Genomic DNA, 13658 nt, shown 5'->3' with positions numbered 1-13658 from the left:
GCAAGCTAATGCCTGCTTACTATAATTTAAAAACAACGCTTTATTTTAAAAAAGAGGCATGCATAGACTAGAGCTACGTTTAATATGCATCCCAGGTCTGGGTCTTGGCAAAAAGATTTGAATAAAGCACAGAGCAACAAAAAATAAATAAAGGTTTACAACAAGCTCACAATAGGGAGAAGCCTTCCCACATATGAAAAAACAAGAGTCCGAGATAGAAGAAATGCAGCGGACAGCGGCAGCGGACTTCAGTAGGGCGCAAATTCAGAACCACACACAAGCAGGTCAGCCGCCCTCCAGTGAATAGCTTAGCCAGAATTAGAAAGAAAGAAAGAAAGAAAGAAAGAAAGAAAGAAAGAAAGAAAGAAAGAAGTTCCCACTTCCCGAGTTACACCACACTTCACTGACAATTAACCACACCTCCATTTACCCAAAAAGTAAAAGAATGAATATTCTCACTTTTAAAATGAACACAGCAGTACATTGTAATAATAATAAAATAAAATAAAATAAAATAAAAAAATAAAAAAAAAAACAAACTTGTTTTGTCGCACACCTTTTGTGGAGGCTGTGGTATCATTTTGTAGTATGGGTCAACATTTCAAATATCTATCTATATATGTGTGTGTGGTGTGTGTGTGTGTGTGTGTGTGTGTGTGTGTGTGTGTGTGTGTATTTTATATTCACATAAAAAGTAAAAATACAATTTTTCTCTCATTGTACACAGCAGAAACTTAATGTTATTTTTTTTAAAAAAAGTTGCATTATTGTCTACTGTAAAAGTAAGAACAAGCACCATTATATCAACCCAATATAAAGTGGCAATATACTTTTACTTAAGCGCCCGCAGCAAATAGAATAGGCATCTGCTTGTTACAGTTTCAGCCTGAAAAATGAATAGGAAACATTACACAAGTAAAGGGAATCATCGTATACATTGGCGAATACCTGCGCAAAGGGAAAGTGCAGGTTATTCACTAAGGCAATCGCAATCGGACAGTTAGCGCACCAAAATCAAGGACACGTGTGGGCAAACAAACTTTGCCCATCTATCTGATTTAGCAAACGTGTTTTAGTGTTCACCCGGCAATTCAACGTTATATACAAATGTAAAGATGTAGCAAACCATCAATATAGCGTTTGCGTTTCAATTACCATGTGTAAACCGGCTTTAAACGGTGCGCAAATTACATGGTCGACTATAAATGCCGGTGCATTTATCAGGGAAGCGGGTAATGAAAAGAGGAAAAAAATAGAAATAGAATAAATATGGAGCGCGCACTGGATTTCTAACTAACCAGACAAAGAGAAAGGAGGAAATAGTGAAGTCATCTCTCTTTTCTGAGCCCGTCTGACGCACAATGTATGCAGCAATTCTGCCTCAACATACAAACAATCACTGACATCTGCCGACTGCTTCAGGCTGACCTGGAAGGAGACATGTGGAGAGCACACTGTGCCTGTAGCACTAAGGGGACCCGCTGCACTAACATTTTATGCCACTGGCTCGTTCCAACGTACTGAGGGTTAGGCTACTGTCAAGACATAAATATTTGCGACCAAAATATTTGGCGAATCACACTCCTAAAATCTATTTTGCTCCAAAAATATTGGCTACCTGTTGCGATTTATGAAATATGTATTCAGTGGAATTTGATTTCGCATAATAAAAGGCTCGCAAATTACTAAGGCTTTATTGTATACTGCAGACATGTGCAGTGCGGTATACCTGCAGATTTAGTAAAGGGCAGGATAATTCATCCATTTCTCTGTCTCTCACGAGTTGCGAAATGATACAAAGCAGGGTTTTCTTGGGAGCTACGCGCACCAACACAGAATAGACACCTCTATATAAATCGTAAGGGATCCTAGTCTGTCAACGTGCGTGATGTGTATGTGATGCCAACAGCTACCTCACAAATGTGTATGCAAACCATCCTGGCTCCGCTCATGTCTAGTTTATCCTGGCTAATTCGCAGGTGGCAGCTGCGTTTCAGCGGGACAACAGTGTGAGAGGCTGACAACTGGTATACACTGAAGCGGTAGCTACAGACACTGCGGCTTAACCCCACGATCACTGCTGAACAGAAGTATAACTGCACCTTAAATGTGCTCCTAGTGTAACCGAGTGAACATTTGGAATCCTCAAAATGCGGTCCTGATGTTTGGATACCTCTGGGGGAGTACACACCTCAGAAGATTGGCAATATCATCCTGGCTTCTTGTGTTCTGCACAACATAACTCTCCGTAATGGATGTGATGTTGCACTTACAGAGAAAAGATTACGGGCTTGAGAGTTGTAGATGTTGCAGATGCTGCTAGTGCCAGGCAGGTCAGACAAAGCCTAAAATATTACTTTTTTTATTTGGTAAGTAACCTATTCACTCTCCCTGTCCAGACTGCTAAAGAAATGTAGCCTTGCTTGAGGGGCTTGGTCATCATACTCACTTGGGGTGCTGGACATTTTTAATTTATTTACGCTTTTGTCCGGCCCTTTTTTTTGTTTTCAAAATGCCCTCCTTCGATATAGAAGAGGCACATATGCTCTTAAAGGGAATTTTGAATCCTTATTGGTTGTAACCTTAGTCGCCGCGCTGTACTTTGATTGACTGCGCATCCTTCGATGTGCGTTAGCCCACACATGAGACCCGACTTTTAAATCACGTTTTCGTGCTTTATCGCAGCTGTTCTCTAACGCTGTCACCACCGGTCACTTTTTTAAAGTAACAAAAACGCTTATTCACTGCCAAACATCAACTACTTTAGATGTGTAATGTCTGCAGTATATGATACTGACTTTAAGGTTAGGGTTTCGGTGTAGGGAGAGGATGGTTCATTGTTTTAGCTAGGGGTATTTAATCCCAGGAAATGTGAATGGAAAGTTGTACTGAGCTCGATGCTTAGAGTCAGACCCAGGGATCCTTTTGATTCCTGTATTGAAGATTGCTATTTTGTGTACATTTTACTATTTGAATAAAGCATTTTAAAAACCAAATAAGACAAAGAGCTTTCCGTTATAGGCAAGCCTGCAAAGCAGAGTTCCAGAATCCAGCGTTTTCCGAGTCAGAGACTGAGCGGTGCAGTGAGGCCTGACAGCAGCTGATCCAGCGTGTAAGCAGAGTAAGCAGTCAGCGATTCCTGAGTCAGAGATGGAACAGCAGGTGATGTGACTCATCGGCAATAGATCCAGTGTGTTATAAGTGAGGCAGCAATTCCAGAGTCAGCAGATCCTGTCAGAGACATAATGGCGACAGTGCAATACATTTAGCAATACAACACACAACACGATAAGCAGCAGATCCAGCATGTGAGTGGTAAGGCAGTAATTCCTGAGTCAGAGACCAAACAGCTGCGGGTCCAGTCGAGTCACAGAGGGTACGAGTCAGAGAGGGTACGACGGTGATGCAGTTCTCATAAGCAACAATACGCAATAAAACAATATAACTAAATACACCACATCTAACAAAGACAACCAACTACATGCGTCATATCGTTGTGAAATATTGTGAGATTCGTAGGATGCAATGGATGAGGTACACAACCACAATCCTAGCAGAGGCACTGGTCAGTCTGCATAGGTCCACACACAGCATTGCTCAACAGCGTCACATCAGCCAGTCATCTCCCACGTTTTGAACAAGTTCCATTGTTGCATAAGCTACAGTTGCACTCAGTGGCGATTAACTTTACAGATGCTTACAGTTGTTTAAGTGATATTGGGAGACAGAGCAGTTGATCATCTCATTTAGGTGTGAAATGTCGCACATATCACAACCAACATTTGATGTCGGCATGCATGGTGGACTGGTGTGGAGTGTATTCTTGGAGAATGACCGTGTCCTAGACCCATAATTTTTTGATGGCTGACAGACCAGTTGGATGAACTCCAATTACAAGGATTATAGCCTCACTCTATTATAGGAACAATGTTTGCAATTGTCCGTATCATAATTCAAACAACCATTGGATAGGCTAGAGGGGGACAGTGGAGTGGTTACTGTGCTATCCAGATATGACACCAATGAACATTTTCCAAAAGGTCCTTAACAATTCAAGCCCTACAGGATGGCAGTAAATATTGGCAAATATTGTTACAGGAGCTCCGCTGTGAAATCGCTGTTACTTGTCGAATTGTGCAATGCTATAAATAATGTACAAGTCTGATAGCGAAGCAATGAAGAAACGCTGTGTATGTTTGTTTCCATGTGTTGCTAGAATAATAGAATACTGTTTCAGACAAAACAAAGTCACACTTTGCATCAATGTTCCTTTACAAAACAATCCCTTATTTCATCATTTCAATCCTATGTTATCCAACACAAACGACTGCATAACAGATACCGACATTTATAATCCAGCATAGACCAATGGACTGCTTTATAATTTCATGCAAGTCAGATGAAAGTACAGGTCGACAGTTTATTTGTACATTATTTAACACTATTATTCATTGAATACATTTTATACACAAACTGATTTTATAGTCATATGGAAATAACCATTTTAGGGTATCTTCCCATAGAAATGGTAAAAACCATTTTTTGGTGTGAAATATATAGTGCATTATATCACGTGTGTGTGTGTGTATGTATATATATATATATATATATATATATATATATATATATAGATAGAGAGAGAGAGAGAGAGAGAGAGAGAGAGAGAGAGAGAGAGAGAGAGAGAGAGAGACTTTTTTGGGGAAAAAAAAAAAACATGTCAGTTGCTGCTGACAGAGGCGTAAAGGTTAACGGGCAAAAACACGTTAACAAATTTACAGCCTATTAATTGGACCCCGTTCCTCCCTAATGTCCGCACAGCCATTGCGAGACCATACAATTTACGCCTTTGTCATCATGAAGGCTGCAGTGTTTTTAAAGATTCCATTGTGCCCTTAAATCCCATAAAATTGTCACTAGGGACTGATTAAACAACGCTGAATTGAAACACTGAGAATTGTGTAGACGTCCATCTTAGGCCAGACAATACTCTTTTCAGTGCAGAACACAAAAAAGTGGGTTTAAGAGGCGATTCTCTGGGAGACTCGTCCCAGTCAACCCCATCCATATGGAATACAAGGTGTCCAGCATTTGGGACAAAGGATCCAGGTGACAGAGACGGTGCAATGCGTTGTCCAGCAGCAAGCAAACAACAACGCAGGGGTCGAGGAACCACCAAACCCTTCTTCAAAAATGCACGCCTACTGCATTTCAGCCGTCCTCCCGACAACATTTTCTATTCACACTTTTAATGCACATTGTCTCAAAATAAACTGCTTAACCTCCAACATACAAGTCCTCGCTTCTGGGTGGAATAAAAATAACAATGCATCGTAGAGGGCTTAACGTGTGGACGCTTCTTCCAGTTTTCAGTGCTGGGTTTAATACTTTGTTATTTAAAAATAAAAATACAAATGATTACATTACTAATTTTTAATACAGGTCTATATCTTGTATGTATTCATTTCATTTTGAAAAAAAGATAAACCCGTCAAATGGTAACGTTTTTGCCATGGTTGAAAAGATCAAACGTGACAACTACATACAGTATATCGCATAAACCAGTCTACTTACAGAAATCTATTGGAATATTACTTTTAAAAGTCTTCTGGCTAGTATGATCTCACTCCTAAATTGACCCTTTTTAAAAATATTTGGTGCCTCAGGTTTTATTATTATTATTATTATTATTATTATTATTATTATTATTATTATTATTATTATTATTATTATTATTATTATTATTATTATTATTATTGTGTTTTTGCTTGTATAGTGTAGCATGACCATTATTAGACCTGTTATTTTTGCAGTGCATTAATTAAAACAGCACTGCAGAATAGCAATTGTTACAATTTACCCCTGTGTAGAAAAGAAAATCCAATGCATTATACAATAGCCTCATTGTACAAAAGGCTTTTATTTTATTATTACTCTTGTGCTTTTAATATCTAGCAAAGGTTATCAACCTTAGTGCAATAAGATATTTTTTTAAACAGTTTGTTTAAGAATGTCTACAATTTTGTACACATTCAGCCATGTTTCAGAATTATACTTCACTCTTATGGAACCGATACATAAACAAAGTCTAGTGTTTATTGTTGTTTTATACTTTAAACGCACAAAAAAATAACAGTAAAAATAAATAAATAAATAAATAAAATAAGTAACTATTTATATTGTAACTGATAGCAATACTAAAACGTGTAATATGCCGATTACTTGATTTGTAGTATACTCAGCTTGTACTGAACCGCTCACGTTTTTGGTAACTGCTCTTATTTGAAATTGTTCTTATCCATTTATCATACTTACTGTACTTTACTCGTATAAGTAAATCTTTTTACTAGAAGTTAACTGCTCTTAGACGAACTCGCTCTTAAATGTAATTATTTACTGCATCTTTACTTTGCTCTTATTTGAATTGATCTTTTTTGCTACTGATTTTATACTAACTGCTCTTACTTTAATGTGATATTGTGTGGTGTGATTTTCTGCACTGTGATATTTTGTAATAACTGTAATTCACCCTGAATAACGCGACTGGTAATAAATAATATAATATTATAATATAATAATAATAATATATAATAATAATAATAATAAATAAATATATAGAAACTAGAACCTAGAACCTAAAACGCCTATTTTTAAAACAAATCTTCCAGTTCAAGAACCAACAATCTTATAAAAAAAAAAAAATATATATATATATATATATATATATATATATATATATATATATATATATATACTATATATAGAATATTTTAATTGTGTGTGTTATATATATCTAATATATATATATATATATATATATATATATAGATATATATATATATATATATATATATATATATAATATATATATATATATATATATATGACATGTTGCATCCTGTTTGTTCACCAGAAAGTGGAAGGTATTTTTATACCATGCCCGAACAATTAGCAACCATGTTTTTTTCTTTGTGTTCAGTGTTTCTTTTGGACCGTCAGAAGCAAACATATTTTCCATTATAAAAGCTACGCACCTGCTTCTTTTTGACAAAACATTTCCCACTTAACTTTCCATTTCTAACAAATGTCTTGTTCTCCAAACAATGGACACCATGCTGTCACTGTTAGGGTCAGTATGCCTCCGCTACAGTGGGAATTTGCATTTAAACACATACATGCATGCGTTCCTTCAGAGAGCCATTGGCTTAGGTTAAGCCTTATTTCCTGGCAAGTATTAGAACTTGCTTTGTTAGTGCATTTTTACTGAGGATATTTTATAAACGAGTTTATCTATAATGGTTAATTCCACTTCATATTTAGGTTATCCATATATAAGCTACAGTATTCAAAGAACAACGAGTTTACATTGAAACGTACACAGTGTAAGATGAAAGACGATGCATATACTTTCAGACTGCCAAGATATTCTGTAAAACTACAAGTGTTTAAAATATTTTGCATACAATTTCTTTCATTTTTTGCAGTGCACCCATAAACTGAATATTTAACAAAGATTCGTTTCCACGTCATTCTGTTAAAAAAGTAATTTATTATATTTCATTTAAACTTGCAAAAATACATCTCCTTTTGGTTGCCAGTTTGATTCTTCTCATAACAAATCTCCCAAAATGGGGAAAAATATATATTTTCTAAGTTCATTGCCTACAGTACAACGAAAATCTCATACACTAATGATACAAGGTACTAAACAAGTCAAACTGTACACATCCGTGCATAAACCATCAGCTAATCGAGGCATTTGTCAAATGTTTTCCATTATTTTCCCGAATTCTTAGGCCTTGGTCCAATGTTAAAATACTAGCTTAACAGATTCAACCAAATATTAAATAAAAGGCCGTAGCCAGCTATAATGCCCCTGGAACAATGCTACCAGGAACAAACAATTATTTACAATGGACTTTCAATATTTTCTTTATCTTAAAAAAAGGCAGAAAAAACATCACTACTGACAGGGTAGCTGAAATTAAGAAAAACATAGAATAGTATTCTTTGTGGGGTGGGGATATGTATAAAGCTGACAAATTATTGACAGAAATGACCATAACAGTTCATAATCACTCCGATTAAATCTGTTAAACCCTTCGGTAACTATAAAAGTGAAGAAATTGAGCAGTTCTGGTCGGCAGTGATGGAAGAGTTTGCAGGTTCAAGTCAATAACACCCTCTGCAGAATCAATCGTGCTGTTAATGAACCATAACTCCTTCATACACAAAAGGAACAGCTCCTACAGTCTCATTCAAGTCCCAACGCAAATAGTCTTCTTTACCAACTCCAGTGATGTATCGTTCCTGCTGGGTGAGATAAGTGCTGGTAACCGGAAAATAATGCCTGTGGTGTAGGGTGATGCAAGTGCTGGTACCCGTGGAGTGTGAAGGAGGGGTGTGCAGCTGCTGACGCGGGCAGACTGACACTTTGCTTGTCCTGATAATGTACCGGGTTGATGACACATGTATGGCAAGGTTTCCCGTCTCTAACCAGAACTGGTACCATCACTCTCCGAATCAATGGAGACTGGTTTATATCTACATGTCCTTCTGCCCTGGCTCTCTTCATTTTGTACCTGTGGTTCTGGAACCATATTTTCACCTGCGTCGGTGTTAAGCTGAGAAGGTGGGCGAGCTGCTCTCGTTCTGGGGCAGACAGATAGCGCTGCTGTCTAAACCGTCTCTCCAGTTCGAACGTCTGGGATTTGGAGAAGAGAACTCGTCGTTTTTTCTTCTTTTCAGCCTCTGTCTCGGGCGACGGTTCATCTTTCTGTGTAGAATCCGGTAAAGTCTCTGCGCTGCTTTCGTCAGAGGCTAGCAAAAACAAAAATAAATAAAAAAAGAAGCAATTTAGTAAAGCAAAGTATATGCAATATTGGCTTTGAATGATAACGCCGTCTGCAAAATGAATACATTAATAATAATAATAATAATAATAATAATAAATAATAATAATAATAATAATAATAATAATAATAATAATAATAATAATAATGCAATAAACATTCAATATATAATATTATTATATTATGTTAAATAATTAAAATAAACAGATTAAAAAATAGATGTAGACTATATTTCTAAATATTTTAAATTGATTCATATTGTGGGCTTCTGTTTATATATTTTCAGGGCACGATATATTAAAAAAAAAAAAAAAAAAAAAAAAAAAAAAAAAAAGCTCTTCAGTAAATGGATGTGCCCACAATCCAATAAGCACACGAAACTCGATTTCAGTTAGGCCCGTTCATAACAACGTACAGATGTAGAAGATTATACAGAAGGCAATGCCGTTTTCAAATACCAAACCCAAACACAGGAGTAAAAATAAGATAAATATCGTAATACTTACAGAGGCAATGACTTCCTTCAGAGTCTAACCATTCAGTGTATGGTGAGCTGGAGTAGCTTTCCGGAGAATGGTTATTGGCGGTTTCAGCTTCATGTTCTGGTAAATCCAAAATGCTTCTCACTGTAAAACTTATTTTAGCAGTCGCCGACATAATTTAATCCTAAACCGTTAGTGCATGTACGATCCTTGGTAGAAGAAGCGGTAGAGCTATTGAAGTGCTACCCAATGCGCCAACTGTAGACTGTGGAGCACGAGCCGAGATGTGAGCACCTTCAAATATGGAACTCAAATATTAGTGTCGTTTACAGAGTGGTGCTGTTTATATAAACACTGCTCTGCACGGCAAACACGGTCAGCGTGCAGATTAGCCCTGTCTATAGGATGCTAAGTACCTGAATTAGTCAAGTGGCAGAATCTTAATGAGGGTAGGTGTAACCACATAGGAGAATAAACCCTGCTACCTTCCAATGGCAACAGGAAACAGTCTTCATCATTGTATATTCTGTCTGATTACCAAAAGTGGGACACAGATAATGGCAATTCTGCTGCTGAATTACGTCTTGGGTGGCAAGTGATGAAAACACCCCCCCCCACCCCCCCACCCCCCACCCCATTTGCATACAAAGTGAACCATTAGAGTACTGTCCACAGAGTTAGTTTTTATCTATTCATTACTGGACTGTTTAATTCATTCACCAATTTATCGGTTGTAGCTATTTATTTGTTTACTTTTCCATTCATACTTCAGCTGGGAATCCCACAAGAGCATTCCACAGAGTTTACGTTTTTATGCCAACCGCGAAATCATTATTAGTGCAAAAATGAGGAACCACAGTATACGCTACTATTTTAGAAATTATATTTGGTTTACATTAGAAATGAGCGTGTGCCATGTTGCCTGGAAATATATCGTGCTAAATTAAATATCTAAATATTTGCTTTGTTGTTTTAGCGACAAACAAACCGAAGTATTTCTGACAAACATATCTATCTGGGTTTTTAAACGTTTTTATTTCTTTATGCAAAATGTTATGAACTCGTGAAAACCTAGCAATGAAACTTTATTACTTATATGTTGACATGTTACCGTGACTCTTCTGTGTTTTTTTTTTTTTTTTTTTTTTTTTTTTTTTTTTTGCTCAGTAGGCATGGTAATTAAAAAAGGCGAGATTAATACTTGGAAAGGGTATTCAAATGGGGGGGGGGGGGGGGGGGGGGGCGGGCGGGCGATAATAGCTGATATCATAATTTAATTTTTATTTTTCAATGGATTTCAAATAGAATAAATTAGTGTATAGTATTCATATAAAAGGCTTTTGCATTGCATTCAAGAAGCCTGCTTTAGATTCCCCTTTAATCAAAGAAAAGGGTGAATAACCGCTTCCTGAAACATACATTGCAGGAGCGTGTTAAATATAAAATAAAACCGGACCATTATGAAAAGCTTTGACAACCTTGTTCGCCGCATATCTGCAAGTGTCAGTGCAAATGTAAATGGAACAATGACGATTTAAAAAAAGAACGATTTATTTTTGACAGATCAGCGGGGTAGGTGAACAGGACACAGGGCTCAATTTGGCATACTTCCTACATATTTCTTGAAAAGTGGACGACTATTCGGTAAGGTTCCCAGGCCGTGCTTATTAGAGCCACCTATCAAGTGTGCCTGGTGACAGTCGTTATATTCCATGCTTCATGATCAGCCTCCCAAGCATCCTGGGTGGTCGAACTAAGGAGAACACAAATACATGCCAACTGCTAGGCTGAGAACAAAAGCGGGAAGTGTAGTCCTACGTCCTGGACCCGTTGGAAGCATTTGTTCCAGTCAAGATTTTGCATTTGTTCAGTCTTGGAATAATGCATGATTGACGCCTCCTCACAATGTGCTTTAACTTTCTTGGATAAATCCGAGCTTGTTCCGTGTTGTCATGGTTTTCAATGGGCTTCAATGGGATTGGGGCAACTATCGACTCTGCTTCACGTCAACTGCAGCCAAGTCTATACAGAATTATTAGTTATGTGTTCCTAAACTGAATTAAGAGCCTTTTAATTTATACTATCAAACAAAAAGTCTTTGATATTGTGATTTTGACCCCTTTTTAATAACCGTGCGAATTAATTAATTAATTAATTAATTGATAATTTTGAAAACTACGCAAACCACAGTCTAAGCATTAAATTGTGTTTTCGATCAAACCAATACAATTGTGGCCATATTAATACACAAAGTTTATATTTATTTATTTTTAATTTTAATGTTATTTGTATAAAAAATGATTAATTATTTCCTTGGTATTTGTACAGCTACATATGTACGCTATATTATGAATATTTGCTATCCCAATTTAGTACGGACGTGCATTAAAATCGGTATGAAGTAGGTTATCTACAATGTGAAGAACATCTTTAGACACATGGAGTGTGCAGACAATCATTTTATTCATTGGTGCCCTTAATTTCGTTGACACACAGATTACTGTATGCAAGCTTCCACAAGGGTTGTTAAATTTACCAAGGACACTCAATCTAAGTGCAAAACCTCGCAAGGGGTAGAAAAGTCATGTTCAGAAGAAGAAATGCCCTACTTCAATGACCTCTCGTAGCCTCTTACTCTATTTAACACCCAAAGACCACACTGTTGTGGAGAAATAAGTAAACTGTGCTCTTAAACTATTAAGGGCTCTTCACTATCAAATATTTGCTCTCGTTGCAAGAGCCATTTTCAGATGTATAGTGCAATTCACACCAAAGACCCGAATATGCTATAAACGGAATCTTGAACACTTGATATATATGAACACTAAAATACGTATTATATTAAATCTTATTTTATGTTTACCTTTTGTATTGGACCTGCCATTTTGTTGCAAAATCTTTCCACTAAATAAAATGACCATTTCGAGAGAAAAGAAGTAACTGGGAGCAAATCCGAAATAAATACTGAACATGATGAATATTGTTTGTTATTGTCATTCCTTGATTTTTTTAATGTATGTATTTACTTGTTAATAGCAGCTTAACTCGAATTTGCAATGCAGTTATTTTATTGTATCTGAATGTAATATTACTCACTTTGCATTAATGGGCAAATAATCATTTCATTGTTTTGTGTTTATATTAATGATTTAATTGAGAGTAAGACACTTTTGTAGTGTTTGTGATGGAACTACTAGCCTATTATCTTAATTATATTTTCACTTAGCCATGATTTATCAACCTCTTTTCATACAGATTTACATAAGAACAAACTTTTAATATGTCCCCAAAACCAAAGACACATTTTAATACATGAAAATAAACAAAAACTTTTCTAAATTCTGTTACAAAAGATTCATTCAGAAGTTTTTAATATTTGATTTGAAAGTGGGCGACACGGTGTTTATTTCGGTATCTGCTTTTGAGCGTCTAAAAAGATATTCTAAAACAATTAAGATAAGATTTCTGTTTTATTCTGAAACATTTAGTTTTCCAACTATTCCAAATATCAGGCCTATACCATCGTATTCATATTATTATATTATTATTATTAGTATGCTTTTTTAGAAAAATAATATTTAAAAAACAAGGCAAATGGCAATAGTAATTATTAAACACTGCATTTTGTTTTAGCACATATCCTGCTCCTAGTGCCTTAGTCTTATTGTAGTTGGAACGCACACGACTCCGGGGCACCTGCAATTTTATCATTGGTGGTATCACTTAATTCTAAAGCATCGCCATGAGATGGTGACCATGGAAAACAGAAAATTGTGGTATTGCACCTTTGACCTTCTGTGTCATTCATAAAGCAAGAGGTGTCTTGAGGCCACCAAAGTTTCCAGTGTTGATTTAGCTCTACGCTGCAGCTATTCCTCAATACAAAGTGATAGATAGCCTATGACGTACCACGGTTCAGGCAGGCAGAATGAATGATCATATAATTACAAGACTAGAAAACAATGTGGAAGTTAAAGTTTATCAGGAAACGCGAGCGTGTATCTGTAGTCGACACACCACATTCGAGGAAATGTCATCTAGAACCGGAAAATCGCAGTAATTAACGTTTGTAATTGCAATTCGTCCTGTGAGTAAAATTGGAAACAAGATTCATTTGGAAATAAGACTGCAAACTAATCTGTTTAATTCGATTTTTTTTTTTTTTTTTTTTTTTTAAAGCGGTGTCTGTATATTCTGTTTTCCACATTATTTTCATCTGGCCTTTCTATTTCTCGCCACATCCGCCAGGTTTTACCGCCAGATTTGCTGTACTGTTTGTAACAAAAGCTTAATAATCCTAAAACTGGAACAGTAAAACGTATTGAGA

The 13658-nt window shown here is 36.3% G+C and overlaps 1 protein-coding gene and 1 long non-coding RNA gene across 2 annotated transcripts in view; both read right to left on the bottom strand.

Moving 5' to 3' along the window:
- Nucleotides 1-681: 681 nt before the first annotated feature.
- Nucleotides 682-13658, bottom strand: part of LOC121329549 — a 28521-nt gene continuing 15544 nt past the window's right edge. The window contains exon 3 of the long non-coding RNA XR_005951793.1: nucleotides 682-3231. This is a non-coding gene — a long non-coding RNA (uncharacterized LOC121329549). The remainder of the gene's footprint in view (nucleotides 3232-13658) is intronic.
- Nucleotides 7556-9943, bottom strand: LOC121329548 (homeobox protein Nkx-2.8-like). The gene is made up of 2 exons (XM_041275176.1): nucleotides 9356-9943; nucleotides 7556-8817 (listed from the first exon to the last, which is right to left on the bottom strand). The coding sequence occupies exons 1-2, from the start codon at nucleotides 9504-9506 to the stop codon at nucleotides 8282-8284; spliced, it is 687 nt and encodes a 228-aa protein (XP_041131110.1). The 5' UTR covers nucleotides 9507-9943; the 3' UTR covers nucleotides 7556-8281.

Source organism: Polyodon spathula, chromosome 17, assembly GCF_017654505.1.
Source record: "Polyodon spathula isolate WHYD16114869_AA chromosome 17, ASM1765450v1, whole genome shotgun sequence".
Classification (NCBI taxonomy): Eukaryota; Metazoa; Chordata; class Actinopteri; order Acipenseriformes; family Polyodontidae; genus Polyodon; species Polyodon spathula.
The sequence above is the reverse complement of the archived record's forward strand: the minus strand, read 5'-3'. Positions and strand labels throughout refer to the sequence as shown.